Genomic DNA, 16,795 nt, shown 5'->3' with positions numbered 1-16,795 from the left:
CAGAATCAGCAAACAAGGCCCATACCGTTGCATCGAGGAGTGAGACAAGGGGATGTTATTTCCCCGAAACTGTTCACTAATGCAATGGAGGATATGTTCAAGACGCTGAACTGGAAAGGACGCGGCATCAACATCAATGGCGAACACATCTCTCACTTGAGATTTGCTGACGATATCGTCATCATGGCGGAAACGCTGCAGGACCTACAACAGATGCTGAACGACCTGGCTGAATCTTCTCTACGCATCGGCCTACGGATGAACTTGGACAAAACCAAGGTCATGTTCAATGAACATGTTCTACCGGAACCGATTGCGATACACGGCGCCGTTCTCGAAGTTGTTCGGAAATATGTATACCTCGGGCAGACATTGCAGTTAGGTAGAAACAACTTTGAGGACGAGGTGAATAGGAGAATTCAGTTGGGTTGGGCTGCATTTGGGAAGCTACGTCGAGTCCTAACATCGTCGATCCCACAGTGCCTAAAGACAAAAGTCTTCAATCAGTGCGTCCTACCTGTCATGACTTACGGAGCCGAAACGTGGACACTGACGGTACGGCTGGTCCACAAGTTCAAAGTCGCTCAGCGGGCTATGGAAAGAGCTATGCTCGGCGTTTCTCTGAGGGATCGCATCAGAAATGAGGTAATCCGTCAGAGAACCAAGGTCATCGACATAGCCTACCGAATCAGCAAGCTGAAGTGGCAGTGGGCTGGCCATATTAGCCGAAGAACCGATAACCGTTGGGGTAAACGAGTTCTAGATTGCCATCATGCTGTAAAAACGGTTGCTTAAAGTTTTTTAGATAGGTATTAATGGCCATAAGTGGTGAACGAAAGTATCATATCTATCCGAGTCGAACGAATTAAACACACTGAAGAAATCTATAGGTCCTTCTTTATAAGTCAGGTGCATCGAATCTAATGACGTACAAGAGGATGATGAATCCTCCTCCTCCGATCCTATGTTGGTGGTCACGACTTCAAGAGTGTGAATACGAAGAAATACGAAGAAGTAAGACTAATAAACTTACCCACTGGCTGCTCCAATAACAAAGGTTAACCATTTAGGCATCATCCTCCTGGTCGGCACCCTTTTGTCGGCCATTTTAACGTATATTTTAGAATTTATTCACACATACATTTAATCAGATTCAATACGAATCTGATGAATGTAAAATATTTTTTTCATTTTATATAAAACTAGATTTAGCTGTTTTTGTTTAATTTTACATTGAAGAAGTCTAAACTTTTGACAGAACAGAATGTGACATTATCATAGATGTCGGATCCTTAATCTATGACATTTATATCAATGTCTATCTAAGGAGGTGTCATGAAATATCTACTTATTATCGTACTACTTACAGACCACAGAAGAGAAGATCCGCCAATGTAACACAAATGCAACGGGCGGTCGAACACACAGAAAGGTTTTTTAAATGTTGGATTCCGGACACTGGTGTCCCATTTGTTTCATAGGCAACTAGTAAAATTCAGAATCTTTTTCCAACGCCTGAAAGATAACGCGGGCACCGCGACACGGATAACGCAGATTTTGTAGAAACAACGCATGCACAGCTAGCGTACTGACGCGGGGTGTAATGGCTGGCAAGTAATTTATTATATGGTAAACTTGTTTCATGGGAATTTGAGGTAACAATTTCTTCAATCAGCAACTTTTGTCACTACTTATTCTTTGAGAAAGGGAATTGTATTTAAAAACAAAAACAGCAATATTAAATTAAATCATAATTTAATAAATTACCAAATACTTTCCCAAACAATATACAAAAGGAATGCACAAATTTTACATAACTTATTTAAAAATATTGATACCGACACAGCTTCACATAAGCTTCCGCCTTCTCCTATGCGTTTGCGCATCGGTTTTGTGGTACAATCATTTTTACAATAACTTTCACTTGCACCTTTGTAAGACTGAAAATTAAAAGACAACGTTAGTACATCCAGACAGGAACTTCCATACAATGAGCCCCGTTTCAAGGACTATCGTCTTCTGAATCAGACCCTTGAACCAGATGCCTACCTAGAACCTCGCAAGATATTGATAGAGGCTCTTGGCTGTTAGCCGTCATGACAAGTACCACTTACACATGGCGACAACCTCGTACGGAGTCCATATACTTAATTTGTTTCTCTTTCTCGGCTTTCTCCAGGTTCTCGTTACGCGGCACGGCGATTTACTTTCATTGTGCGGCGCTCTATCATCAGGCTTATTGGCTACAATAATCCTGTTAGTGATGATAGATCGTGATATAACGTTACATGATATGTTTCGGGACTCGTAGTACGGTACATTACATATATGGTACATAGATGAAAGTGAGCAAATACTCACAGAAATTACAGATTGACAGCGACAGGATAGGAAGTCAGGATTCCACAAGAAGGTACCCGTAGCTTCTCACTTTCGAAGTAGGGTAGTACTGTACACCTCACCGCGGTCATCACTGTATCAGAAAGAAAAGACGAAAAAACTCCGTAAGAAAAACATGTTTTCATGATATTAATTGGTATGCCTCCCTAAGTATATTATGACATTTTTCTTTCAAGTAAATATGTAGTAATAAACAACAGATACAACGAATCTTAAAATTGTTTAATCTCGCAGCTATCCGTCTGCTTTATGCTAGCAATAGCTCAAATATATTTTTTTTTGCTTTAAATACATTTCCTATATCGATAGAATTACCCGCAAAAATTAACTTGATTTTTTATTTATTGTCATCTCGCAGTTCAGCTTAGTAGGCTGTTTACTGCTTAACCGATAAGTGGACAATTCAACAACACAATAGACACATATAAAATATATATAAAGTATTTTACAGAGATCCCATACAACCATGAAATGCAGTAAAAATTGTTGAGATACTAACCGTTCGTATTTGTGATACAATCGTTTCATCTGTTCGAGGAACATGAATATCAGAACTGTCATGGGACCAATCTTCATATAAGTCGGTAACAAGCCACTCCATAGAGAAAGAACACCTTCATTCCTGATAATTTTCCTTAAAACTGCGAACTGGCTCATTCCTTCTACTGAATTCTGTACTCTGAAAAGTGGCAGCAATCTTCTCATATATCTCTCAGGTCCATAAAAATTAATATTCGAAATAACGGATTTTCTACTTTTGCCTATTTATATATTTAACAAAGTTTAACTCCATAGATCAATTTTATTTTTTGCAAAGGTGCTCATTACCTTGTCTTGACGATGTCGACGGGCAGAGAAGCGACAGTTGTGATAAACCCGGATATCATAGCCGCGACCGTGTGAAGCGGCAAGCCATCACCAAGAGTCGGTAGCAGCATTTCTCGAGCCTAAATATAGGACATCACAAATTATTTATCTCAAGCCCTTTTGGGGAAAAAGGCTAGTTACTTTTAAATGTTTGTAACAATACAAGGTAAGTCGAACTATTCCTATAGCCAGATGATATTGTCAACTTTCTTTTATGTTCCAAAAAATCTTACTTTGCAGTAGGGTCTAAAAAACGAACCTGAGCATATGAGCCTAATTGAGCGCCGTTTACGACCATAGCTCTGCTGACTGTGGCACCGGCTCCCCTCCATAGAGTTCGCACACCCTCCTCTCTGACTATCCTGTCAGAAAAAAAATCATAGCTAGCTATTGCCTAAGAATAATAAATTCACCTACCATCCCGTGCTTAATAATTGCATCTTTGCAGAAAATCATTTTAAAAACACGCACGTACGAACTGATTAGCGCTCATCCCTTTCCTGTTATAGAAGAGGCCTGTGCCTCGCAGTGCCGTTTAAAAAGCTGAATATGATGAGGTATGGTACTGCGACTGAAACCTTCACTGAAGCTAAATAAGCATAATTGCAATAAAATAACAGATCCGCGACTCAAGCTGGACTACACCAAAGCCTAAATGTGGAAGACGTAAACGTAGACGTGGAGACGAGAAGGGATGTTTTCCAGCTTAGTTCTTTGATACTTAGTTTGTCAACACATCTACGCTTTGCTCTTGTCGTTTCTGCTTTGATGACTCATAATCCTTGTTACTTATGGCCAGAAGAATCAACTATCGTTAATTTTAAATAATAAACTTTAATGGTATCTAGAGACCTGGATATAGCGTTGAACACATTCCTATAGTTCCTCCTATCTTGCTCGGGCAGCCTGCCATCAGCCGTCATTCTGATCAGAGCTACCTCAGCCGGATTCCCAATCAAGGAACCAACGCCTCCAGCAACGACACCCATCACCACCTTCTTCGGAAATGATGGAGTACCGTATTTTCTAAAAAAGAAGAACAACTATTTAACTGAATATCAAAATAGAGCTTTACGAAGACATTCAAGCGATTACCATCAAAATGTTAAAATTTTAAACTTTTCTGTAATGTTTGTTTTAGCTCAAAGATTTCGTAGTAGAAAACCGTCTGGAGTATACTCCAGAAAACCGTATTTAAGATATAGGCTATAAGAAAACTTGATTGTAATTATAAATAAATAAACTGAATGCCAAACAACAGCAATTACTTGTTTAACTTACGATTTATACGTGTCAAACATAACGTTAAAACAGCCGAGGCGCCCAGTGGTGTAGGTCGCTTGGCGGAACAGGGCGGCGGTTAGACCTCCGTAGAACCCTCTGACGCCTTCATACTTCACGATATCCCTGGCTAAGGCAAATGCTGACAGGTTCCGTCCAGCAGGCCCTAGTAACTGCATACGAGTTTTCAACAAGTCTGCTGGCTGAACTATGGAGATTGCCATCATTCTATAAAATCGTAACATAACAAAAAAAAATATAACTTTTTCAACCAAATATCAGGTCTGCCGTCTGCAACAGCGAGACCACTCGATACGATGGTACGATACATCAGCAAAGAGGCGATGAGACCAAATTGAAGCAAAACGGAGATTTTTTCAAACAACCAATAGAATTTCTCCGCTCAGAGATACTCTTGAGTACGAGATTTTGAAAATAAATATCATGTCTTATAGTTCTTATAACCTACTCGCTACGCTCCACTTTCGTGGAGTGTAAGATCTTACGCTCGTCCATCGATTGACTTGGTAAAATTTATTTATTTTGGCTGTAAACTTACCCACTAGCTCCTCCTATGAGGAAGTTCAACCATTTAGGCATCATCCTCCTGGTTGGAGGGAACAACTTCTGGTCGGCCATTTTAACGTTTATTTTTAAATCAATTCACACATACATTAAGTCAGATTCAATACGAACCTGATTAATGTAATATGTTTTTTTCATTTTATATATAAAACTCAAATTTGCTATTTTTATTTCATGTAAGATTTTTTTACTAAAACGTGTATAGATTTATAATTTATTGGCGCATTGCATTGTTTAAAAAGACACTTTTATAATCTGTCAAATCTTTCGGCCAAGTTTGACGTTTGACAAAATTACCGGCGATAGAATTTAATTTATTTATGGTTCGATGGAGGTTTTATGCCTTCTTTAAATAAAAAATAAGTCGGTAAAGTACACGTTCATTAGTAAAATATACGTCTACTATCTGCTGCGTGCGAAAAACATAATCCTTTTTAGCAGTATGGTATAACTGCGTCCGCCACCTATATTGTTGTGCACGGAGTTTCTTCTATTCAACCTTCTTGCTGAGATATAAAACGTTCGTCTATTCACCGGTAGATGGCGCTAAACGAAAGTCTGTGGAATGTGACGATATTTATTTTAGTACCTACTTTGTTTTCATCATTTTACTGAGATACAATTTGACAAATTATTTTTATAATTAAATATTTAGGATTAAAATTCTATATCGACTATCCTAAAATGAATATGGATGTATTACGCGTCATAGTGCTAAAAGCGCAGTATAATTATGAATTAAGAAAAAAAACACAATAAGTACACTCAATAATATTAATTTATTCCTCTAAAAACCTCACACTTGCAAAATCTTATTAATAACATTCATATATCTAGACAGCACACTGACATCAGTATTATTGGCGCATTTGTCAACACTGACGCATTCTCCATTTGCATCTCGGAGAAGACCTGGGGCGCATATGCAACCACCCTTGCATATGCGAGTGCATATCGGCTCGGGGTCATCGCATGAAGGCTCGCATTGCCCGTTGCAGAGGTCGTAGGTTTCGTTGTCGTTTAGGCATGGTTCTGGAAGAAATGGAGACGATGGTTAAACTTAACTTTTGTATATGTGATTTTTGCAAAATTGTATATACAAAGAATAAAACTCATGTCACAAAGAGTTTGTTTAGTATGGCGGAGAGGGAGACGAAGATTGAAGAATAGGTGGATGGACTGTGTAAGAAAATAGTGAAGTAGTTCTTACGTAGTTCTTAGTTTTGACGGGACAATCTGTCCTTATTCTGTCAGGGTGAAACGCGTTTTCCCAAATTACATTCCAGGGTGTTTTGTCTAAGCCAAAATTGGACAAATCAAGTAATTTTTATTGGCACCCAACAATCGTACATACGTTTCACAACGGCTAATATCTAAACAGCTACTATACTATCACGTGCTATCCCCCTTAGAAAGTTTAAGTCAAGATCAAGAAGCAGGTAAAACGACAGTTAAACTTACCAACGGGACATTTATCCAGCGTAACACACTGATTGTTGACCGTGTCTCGCACATAACCAGACTTGCAGAAGCAGCCCATCCCACACGCAAGCCCGCAGATCAGTGGCTCTGGCTGCTTGCAGGTCAGGGGGCACGCTGTGCCGCAAGACAGGAACTCCTCGTTAGGACCGCAGACTTCGCTTTTACCTGAAAAATTATGTAGAAGTTGAATATTTTAAACTTAAGATAAAGTATTATGGCCTTACTACAAAAACTTTAACCACTGTTTTACACTTGTCTAAAAAAAATGTGGCTCCAAAATGAACCATATGTCAACGTCATAATTTGTCATTTTTTTAGACAAGTCTTAAACTGACGTTAAAAAGTTTTTGTGGTAAGACGGTTTAAGTCTAGGAGACCGATGTTTAAGCTGATGATGAAGAATCTTTGGTGTTTCAAGGAATTACATGGTGAAAGCTCAAATTAAATATTTTTGAAGGTATTACTATAACTTAAAACAACGAAATAAGAACAGGGAAACACCATACAAAATATGGCTGACAATGGGTCATACCGCATACGTGAGGATAACTGTCGCGGATCGTGGTAAAGTGCTAAGAAATCCTGTCTATTTTGCTGGCTCGTGTTGTATCGACCCATCAGACTATTTGGATAGAAAAAGAAACAGTACCCCTGTGTCAGTGTCAAATACTATATAGTGCCCTGTAACATGTTCCGTGAAGACGACCTGATCTCTTTCGAGAAAAATATCACTACAGAGGACATAATATTTAGTATTCAGCTCCCTCATTTTTTTTTTAAACCAGTACTTACCAACACACTGATCAGTGGTGACACAGGTGCCATTATCGTTCCTTAAGTAGCCAGCCTTACAGAAGCAACCTTCGATGCAATCCTCAGAGCATATGACGGGACCCTCAGGGTTGGAGCAGTTGAAGGGGCACGCTGACCCGCAGAGCAGGAACTCTTCGTTTTGGGGACATTCTTCTGTAGGACGAGAAAAATTATTTGAATTACGTTGACTCTTCGAGACGTTATGTACATTTTAATGGGAGTGAAGGAATAATGAGTGCAGCTGTGCCTCCGCAAATGCTTGTGCAGAATAATATGTCCCGCGCAGTTGGCTAATCTCCTTACATGAGAACAGCCGCCGTGTAATCGGCTATGAGGACATCATCATCACGTTTTACTAGAAATGTAGTGGCACGATAAAGAATAACAGTCGTTTCAAAATGACGATGGTTAGGAAATTAATTAAGGATAGAAGTAAAATATTAATTTTATCTCCTCAAAATAAACACCCTCTTGCTTTGTATTTGATAAAATCTCAATAAGTACTCCAAACTATCAATCGCGAATGCTTTTATAACCTTAACCAAGCTCACTGAACGAGCCCAATCGACTGAAAGAGCCTCAAAAAACACGCGGAACTTTATCGGAAAACGATTTTCTTCGATAAAAAGTCTCAATAAAATCGATTCGAATTGACTTGTAACTAATTGCCCTACTCGTTTCACAGTTGATTTGCTAATTCCCCTTATTGTTTCATTTTAAACTGTGATTTTAATTGAAAATTGATTTTCATATTAATTTGTTTTAATTTGATGTTATTGAACGAATGGTTATTGAGTGACTGTTTGTTAATTATTTTCGGTTGGCATGGTTACTGTGTAGTCAAAAATGAGGGTTTATATCTGGGTTTGTGAATAATATTGGTGGTAGAAGTAGAAGTACTCAATCTAAATGACTTGATTAATTCGGGCGTAATTTTAGTCTCAGTTCATAAGTTCATAACTGTTATGTGAAATAACAAACTAAAAGAAAAGCGGTACTGTGATGTGATCTGTCCAAATAATGATCTTTCGAAGAAAATACGTCTTTATTTTATTGTTTTTGATAATAATAACTATGCATGAGTCTGGAAACGTGACGTTGCGTGAGTAAATTTAAATTGCATCAGTAGAAGGAACACAGGATTAACATATTTTTAAGTTCTTATATACAAAATTCTTATTTGATTACGGAAAGAAGGATTGGAAAAAGCAAAAGACTGTCTAACTAACAGACACAGTATTCTGGCGTCATTCTGCCATAACTTAGCATCTAATCACAAAAATGGAACCCTCTATGTTTATTTATCCCTTGTGACATTTCTTAACGACATTTTGTTTTTTTTTTGCCAACAAGAAAATGTATAGGTATTATAACAAACAGCTTTTTAACCAACCAATACAATTTCGCTATTCAAACATTTCATTCGGCTACGTCATGAGCAGCTAAATTCACTTCGCTAATAGCTTCGGAGGAGCAAAGTTATTTGACGGAACCTACACTATGATCCTTCTAACTTTCAGGTAAGGAATGTCCAACAGATGAAGTGCACAAGTCCTGTTCGTTCCACGAGGAGTACACTTGCTGGGCGCAGCCAGATCGCATGGAGAGGGTCAAGTCTCCTGCACGAAGACTGCCCCATTGCAGGACGGGATGTTATTGCAAGTAAGATTAGTAACACACTAGATATTGTACAAGTAATAGTTTGTGTGTGTGTGTTTGTTATGCGATAAACGTTTAAATTAAAAATATATTTTGAACTGTTTAAGATTTTTTGGAGTTACACAAATACATCAGAAATTACTTTGAAGCATGTTATTAGGGGGAATGATGAGATCGGGACTGTCCTGCGAGACTATGAATAGTTTCGTCGTCATTTACGACTAATCTCTATTGAAAAAAATATTAAACATAGAGACATGCAGATACAACATATTTTGTCACTAAATTACATCTGAAGTGAACACGACATGTAAAAAAAAAATAATTTTCCTCACAGCATTTACCTCAAATACATATGTGTATTGAAAATCTTATAATTTCATCAAACATATGCCCTCTTTTTCTATTTTTCAGGAAGGGTTCAGTTCGGGAATATCCCGGTGGCCCATGCATTGTTACTGCTGGTTGCCGCAACCGTAAGCTACAATCGGTGTTGAAGCATTTACCCACGGGTCATCCTTACTCGACACGGGGAGGAATTTATTTTTAATGTGGTCTTGTAGAGAGTAATTAGAGGTATACTCCCTTGCAAATTGATTTTAGTACTAATGGACACACTCAGAGACATTTAATGTTTATTTAATCCGTTAGCCGTAGCCTTAGTGCAGAATTTCTATGAGAATCTGTCACTAACCAGTGACTTAAGTAATCATTAAATGTCTCTGAGTGCGGGGGTAAATCATTAAATTTTATCGAATCATTAAGAATTTTTACTGGTAAATTCGAATTAAACACTGCTTATTGAATGGGCTTTCATTCGAATAGATACTATTGAATCGATTTTAATAGTATTTTGGTAAACAAATAGTTAAGAGCCTGAGAAAGAACACTCTTTTTATCCCTTTGCAGAAGGTTAAGGCCGTATACAGAAAGAAAGCTGGAAGAAGCTGGAAACTTATAAGCGCTTATCGACGTGTGTTCATATATTTTCCTGCGCGGGTTACCAGCGCTGTCAAGCGCTGATAAGCGCTTATAAGTTTCCAGCTTCTTCCAGCTTTCTTTCTGTATACGGCCTTAGCGATTAATTCACGTAGAACACAAAGTTTGGTTTCTAGATAAACATTTCAAATATAAAGTAGAAATAATAAAGACTTACCTTTAGCAATAAAAATACCGGTACTCAACGCCACAAAACAAACGGACAACAAAATATACTTTTCAAAAACCGACAACATTTTTCGTATTATTTTCAAATTCTTTTCAAAACAACCGCCTTTGTTGGAGTATCGATATATTCTGATTATAACAAAAGTGCTAAACTAGGGTTTTTATTCGACCTCAAATTCAATAGTTTTTGTTTGCTAATAAAAATGTGTCATCCTTGAGTAATGCAATGGACCGTTGCAATAAAAACTAGGTAGTTACGTACATTTGAATCATTCTGGAATCTGTTACACAATTTTCTATAGAATTGTAGCGAATTATTTAATGTATTTGTGTAATACATTGTACATTGTTAAATAATAAAGTGTTGGTGCAATCGTATTTAAATCGGTCTATTTTGGTTTTGGAGCTACTATTTATAATCTAGACATACGCTACAAATGAGATAAGTTTGGACTAACACCGAGTGTAAGTGATCATGTCAACCTGTTTTTTTTTCAAAAACTGTTTCTATTAGACCTTAATGCTAAAGGTTTTTTCCTTTAAGTTACCTTTTTTCTTGTGGTATTCACAAATTGTTAAATAACTAAACCAATGTCTAATAGTTAAATTAAACGATCATTTAAAAAAAAAAAACACTTATTTTGAATTTTCTGACACACTTGGCGGGTTACACAAATTAAAATTCTTAGATAAGTCAATATAATTAGCTGTAAAAACGAAAAATAATAATGTTAAAATCAAAAGACTATACAAAAAAAAATCGATAATTTTTTTTTTTTAAGTTAAACGGATTTATCTTATGTGCACTGAAAACTAGAAAAAAAAAACTGTTACCTATAAACCTACGTAGGTGGTCCCGGTCATATTAGACTAAAATAAAAACGTGGGGCCCATTACCTTACTATTGTTGTAATACTTTCTTCTAGAGGTATAATAGGTGTGGATTGCATCGACTTACTATAATCGTAACTAGAGATTTTGACAATCAATAATCAGCCGTAGCGGCTTCACCAGCGAACGCCGAGCTCACGATCTACCAAAGTATAAAGATATGCTTTGCCATAGGTAGGATTTCAGAGGGCCCCACGTTTTTATTTTAATCTAATATGACCGGGACCACCTACGTAGGTTTATAGGTAAGTAACAGTTTTTTTTATTTTCTAGTTTTCAGTGCACATAAGATAAAACCGTTTAACTTAAAAGTTTATTACCGATTTTTTATTTTCTAGTTTTTAATATTTAAGTAAAATGCCTACCGCATATTCCTCATTCTATATATGGGTCAGCAGCGGTGAGGGAGTGCCAGACTCTTACTGAGTAAAAAAACCGTTGTGTTTCGTCGTAGGCCTTTTATGTAACAGGACCACGGTAACTCTTTCGAACAATCCCGCAGCCCAGGCAGGCCTTGGCCCTGTTGGGCCCCGCTGGGGTTGCTGACAGTATTCTACTTGAGTAGCCCTTTCATTTGATACCCATATTGAGGGGGTTGTGGAAAAAATATGTAATCCGCCATTTTGTACCGGCGGCCATCTTGGATTTAGAATGTTATTGATATAACATTCTTAAAACTGTATTGTATTGTCATCGGAATTAAAGGTGTGTACCAAATTTCAGATCACTCTGACAACAGGAAGGCACTTTTTGAATTACTAAATTTGACCCAAGAATAAATAATATAAATTGAGGTAAAAAAATCTTTAAAAACAAGCTTTTATTTAAATGCGCTAAAAATAAAAAAATAAACTTTTACTGTAACTTTACTGATTTATGTTTTAAAAGCTTGTCGCGATTTTACTAAGAAAGTAAATACGAGTACTTAAATCTCGCGACAAGCTTTTAAAACATAAATCAGTAAAGTTACAGTAAAAGTTTATTTTTTTATTTTTAGCGCATTTAAATAAAAGCTTGTTTTTAAAGATTTTTTTACCTCAATTTATTTTATACTTTTTAGTTTTGATTTGGTAAAGTGCACTTTATTCTACTTGCCTGTCATTGGATACCCATATGGATGGGATTGAAAAAAATAGGTTATTCACCATTTTGTAGCGGCGGCTATCTTGGATTTTTATTTCGTAAAGTGCAATGTGTTCTACTAGTCAATCCCTTTCATTTGATACCCATATTGTATAGGTACTTTAAAAATAACTAGTCCGCCATCTTGTATATTTAGCCATGTTGGATTTAGGATGACGTCACATAGCTTTACATGCATTGTCATCCAAACTAAACATGTACGCAAAATTGAAGCTCAATCGGTTGAGGGCAAGTGCCTTAAAATTGAGTTGTAAAATTCCACCCGAACACACATAGTTACATACATACATACATTGCAAGTTAAATAAAAGCTTGTAAAAACAAACGGGGTGAGCCAAATAAAACCGTTTAATAAAAACTAAATAAAAGATTAAAGCATAAAATACATTTTTTGTTTATTTATTTTGTGAAGGAAAAATAACACAATTTTAGTTAAAAAAAATTCAAGTTGCAGTTGTCCTTTCTTAGGCTATAGACTAGACCAAACATTTAAATAGGTTCAGTATATTTGGCATAAAAGCCTGACATACAGACAATTACTTTTGCATTTAAGTATAATATAAGTTAGAAAAAAACAAGCAAAACAAGGGAACAGATGCTTTTCATTTACAATATAAGGGCCCTCACACACGAGTGTGTATTATAAAGCTGTTTGCACACGAGCCGCTGTTTGCGAAGCGATCGCGTTACCTTGATTGGATGGACAGACAAACATACTGTATTATAATATTATAATGTTTCTATGGGCTATTGTTATAAATAACTTATGAACACGATAAATGCCATAGGGGAATACTTGAATTCAATGAAAATTAAGGATAGATATGAATTAATTGAATTTAATTGATAAAGGTAAGATTTTTAGACTAAACTTCCTAAAGTGCTAAACTGCAAATACATTGTTACATCTCCTTCCTTTTTATTATAAAGTCGGTTACGTCAAAATCGACGAACAAGACACCCTTGTTACTCTCAGAACTCATTATCATTCTACAAATGAATTTTCCTACCACACTTAGCTTTTCAAAAAACTCCTTAAATACTAGGAAAACTTGGTGAAAATTTATAAGTAAAGGAGATTGGGCAAGAATGTATGAAGTTTGGTCCAAATGTCCACCACGAACGAGACCTATATAATTAAATAGTCCACTTAATTTAGAGTAACTTTTACTAAGAAAGTAAAAAAAAACAATGCCAAAAAAAGTTATAGCCAAAAATGTATTCTTAATTTTCGGTAGTTTTTGTATGTTATCATTATTATTTTTTATTTTATTCCACTTCCATTTCCGCACTTTATCTAAAACTAAGATGAGTTATTTAATTTGCATATAAACAACCCATATTTTTTGCCCGATGGATGACGAATCACTAACCAATTGAGGCGCCAGAAGTGCTTGAATATACTCAGCGGTGCCTGGATCTAAGAAAGTTCGATGTAACTGGCGGTATCTTCTCTCTAATAGTGAACAATTGTATTTTGTCAGAAAATACGAAAATCGAACATTACGAAAAGTAATTGAAAAAATGAAATTGATAAAATCTATGCAATGAGTTTTTTGATTTTGCTATAATTTTTTTCTGGCATTATATTTTTTTTTACTTTCATAACAAAAAATGTTCCTTATTTAACGGGCTATCTAGCCATATAGGTCTCGTTCGTGGTGGACATTTGGACCGGAATCGCCCATTGTCCAATTTAAAGACCTTATCTTTGTTTTAGTAAAAGAAACTTTACATCCGCTTCTATTCCGCATACGATAACCCCATACATTTGGGAATTATGAACGCTTGAACCTAATTGTTCCTGGGGCTGTGTCGCTACATAAATCAATTTCAGACACGAATTATAGTTTCTCAACGACTTAACGAAATCCTGCCATTAACATTGAAATTACAACCCTTTGTCTAGCGTCATAAAGTGCATTTTTAACTGCCGTCACAACAATGGAGAGACTGAAAATGAAATGATCATTTTTCATTAAATTCAAAAGAGATGTCAAGTAAACACAGAGGGATATTATATGTATTAATTAATTAGGGTGCCATTTTTACTGGAAGGTTGAAAAGGGTGATGGTATTTTGGGAAATATGGCAGTTATTTCAGCTTTATCTATCAACATTTATCGCTTATTTTCTCGTTTGTCACACACCCAAAAAATACAGCTAAGAGTTTCCATACGAGTCTGTTTTCATCATTGTTTTCACACAAAAACCCTCTTGAATAGATTCAAAAACCCTTACAGACTGTCCGATGTATGAAGTGCATTGCACAAGTCAGTATTTGACCTACTTCCTTACACGACAGTCAGGATGCAAGCCTGTCTTCCACCCTACTTGTCTTCAATAAAGAACCTCACACGACCAGGAAACATCTGCAGTTCACAACGCCCTTATACCAAAGACATAAGGGTGATAATCCTCTGAGCGGCAAATCAGTAAGTTGGTAAAACAGAATTTAATTTTCGATTCCAGTTCGCTTTGAAAGGATCTCAATTTGATGCAGTTTACGTATTTTCGATTCGGTTTTAGGATTTTTCGGGTTGTAAAGCCGTTGTTTTTGGGTTTGATGAGTTCATTTTTGGGGGAATAAGGAAATGGGATTACGTCTACTGGAAATCTGTGAAGGATAAAAATAAAACTTGTGGCGTAAATTTTCACAGTTTTGAAAGGAGTGACAGGAATTGACGTAGAGCAAATTGTAATGAATATCATTAAGGCGTAATTAGTGCTCAGTGCTGTGTGTATTTAAAATAAGGCAAGTGTTAATGAATAAGTGTTTTATGTTCTGTGTGTTGTGTGTTGTGTTTAAATATGCTTCCGCTCGCAGCTTCGCCCGTACGGTGTGTTAAAAAAAAGGTAGGTACTGGTAGCCTATGTGTTAATCCAGGGTATCTATATAACAAATTTCAACCAAATCGGTCCAGCCATTTTTGCATGAAAGAACAACAAACATACATCCATACATTCTCACAAACTTTCACATTTATAATACAAGCAGGCAGTAGGATTAGTAGGATATAAGAATATTAGTAGGAAGTTGGATTTAAACATACTATAATGATGTGGCTATATCTGTATCTATGTATTTCTTATTTCCGAAACACCTTGATGTCCCATCCCACGTCCACTATAAACCATGTTACTTTACACCATAGGAAATAACATAAACATTTTACAACACCATTAAATCCCATGTCAGCTACCGTACTGGACTAATGCAGTCTTCATGTAACAATAATATGAATTAGGAGGTCAGTTAGAGGTCATCTTTATGGTGAGGCAATCCCATAAGCCGAGTTTATGGTGTTAACTTTTTGACAGATATGAGTTACATGGTGACTGTCCGTGGTGGGGTTTTGAACTGAATATGATACTAGTGTCCAATAGTTGTTTTGACTAAGTGGATTTTTTAATTCAGGCCAGATCTATGGGCTGCGGGATTGTTCGAAAGAGTTATCGCGACCCTGGTACCTACATAAAAGGCCCACGACGGAACACGACGGTTTTTTAGTCAGTAAGAGTCTGACACTCCCTAACCGCTGCTAACCCACAGCGGGAGGGGTCATTTGATGATTTTTGACGTCGTTAAAAAAAAGGCCAGATAAAGATCTATAGGTAAATGGGATATTGTTTTTTTGTTAATGCAAAAGATGATATCTTTATCTATGTGCACAGTCTGAACGTGATTTTAGTTTAAGTTCTGCGAAATTTTGATAAAATCATCTACTTTTGCTATCGTCATTAGTATATGCATAAAATATCTATACACACTTTAAAGACACAAATTCAAATAAAGAATTTGCCAATTCATCTACAATTTCAATGACTTAACTTGCATCTTAAAGGAACTAAACTAAATGCATCGAATAACAATTATACTAACTCCCAAGATTCAATCTATTTCCATCCCAAACTAAATTGCTTTAGCAATTTATCCGAGAGAGTATTATAAACACGTAGACAGTACCTACTACTTTTACATTAAATATTATATTAAAGTAACATTAAATAAAATACAGACTGAGCAAAAATAATCCAAAGAATTGCAAAGATAACAAGCTACGAGTACATTTTCAAAAGAGAAATACAAAACATTCAGTCAATTTTATCCGTGTGCTGGAAGATGCATGTTCCGACGTACACGCGACAAAATATAATTCTTTCTCATACAAAACTAAGTTATCGCGCTCCTAAATCGCATTACTGTCTCAAAAATGAGTGCGAGGCATAGGTGGAAAGCGATTTGGCGTGACGTAGTGATATTTGTTTTGGCTGTAAATTACTATACTCTTCAAGACAGTAGAATTTAGATGCATTTTTTCAGTTGCAAAGTTACATATAACCTATGAACCGTAAAATTTGCCTAGACACTTATGCAGATAGTCAGCCTTTTTATTGCTCCGTTGCATTTTTTACGTCTAACGCATTACGAGCCACAAACAATTATCTATCGCGGTTTCACGTATCGTTGTTCGAAACGGTAGCGGGTTGTACGGAAGGTCTCAAA

General features: G+C 36.4%; 4 protein-coding genes across 4 annotated transcripts in view; 1 reads left to right on the top strand and 3 right to left on the bottom strand.

Moving 5' to 3' along the window:
- The window catches only part of LOC124639151 (potassium voltage-gated channel protein Shaw-like), a 187,563-nt gene extending 186,456 nt beyond the window's left edge, over window positions 1–1,107 (bottom strand). Inside the window, exon 1 of the mRNA XM_047176387.1 lies at window positions 1,034–1,107. Coding sequence (XP_047032343.1) covers window positions 1,034–1,107 — 74 coding nt within the window. The remainder of the gene's footprint in view (window positions 1–1,033) is intronic.
- Window positions 1,108–1,920: 813 nt separating this feature from the next.
- LOC124639149 (mitochondrial 2-oxoglutarate/malate carrier protein-like) lies at window positions 1,921–5,151 on the bottom strand. Its single transcript, XM_047176386.1, has 8 exons — window positions 5,108–5,151; window positions 4,549–4,776; window positions 4,120–4,293; window positions 3,527–3,629; window positions 3,229–3,347; window positions 2,900–3,079; window positions 2,115–2,254; window positions 1,921–1,940 (listed from the first exon to the last, which is right to left on the bottom strand). Exons 1-8 carry the CDS (start codon window positions 5,149–5,151, stop codon window positions 1,921–1,923), a joined length of 1,008 nt encoding a protein of 335 aa, XP_047032342.1.
- Window positions 5,152–5,893: 742 nt separating this feature from the next.
- On the bottom strand, window positions 5,894–10,371 carry LOC124638923 (serine protease inhibitor swm-1-like). The gene is made up of 4 exons (XM_047176077.1): window positions 10,244–10,371; window positions 7,408–7,581; window positions 6,595–6,780; window positions 5,894–6,165 (listed from the first exon to the last, which is right to left on the bottom strand). Exons 1-4 carry the CDS (start codon window positions 10,320–10,322, stop codon window positions 5,930–5,932), a joined length of 675 nt encoding a protein of 224 aa, XP_047032033.1. The 5' UTR covers window positions 10,323–10,371; the 3' UTR covers window positions 5,894–5,929.
- Window positions 8,420–9,751, top strand: LOC124638924. The gene is made up of 3 exons (XM_047176078.1): window positions 8,420–8,530; window positions 8,949–9,090; window positions 9,502–9,751. The coding sequence occupies exons 1-3, from the start codon at window positions 8,449–8,451 to the stop codon at window positions 9,635–9,637; spliced, it is 360 nt and encodes a 119-aa protein (XP_047032034.1). The 5' UTR covers window positions 8,420–8,448; the 3' UTR covers window positions 9,638–9,751.
- Window positions 10,372–16,795: the final 6,424 nt, after the last annotated feature.

This window comes from Helicoverpa zea, chromosome 18 (genome assembly GCF_022581195.2).
Source record: "Helicoverpa zea isolate HzStark_Cry1AcR chromosome 18, ilHelZeax1.1, whole genome shotgun sequence".
NCBI lineage: Eukaryota > Metazoa > Arthropoda > Insecta > Lepidoptera > Noctuidae > Helicoverpa > Helicoverpa zea.
Note: the sequence above shows the minus strand (reverse complement) of the source record. Positions and strands in the feature narration are given on the sequence as shown.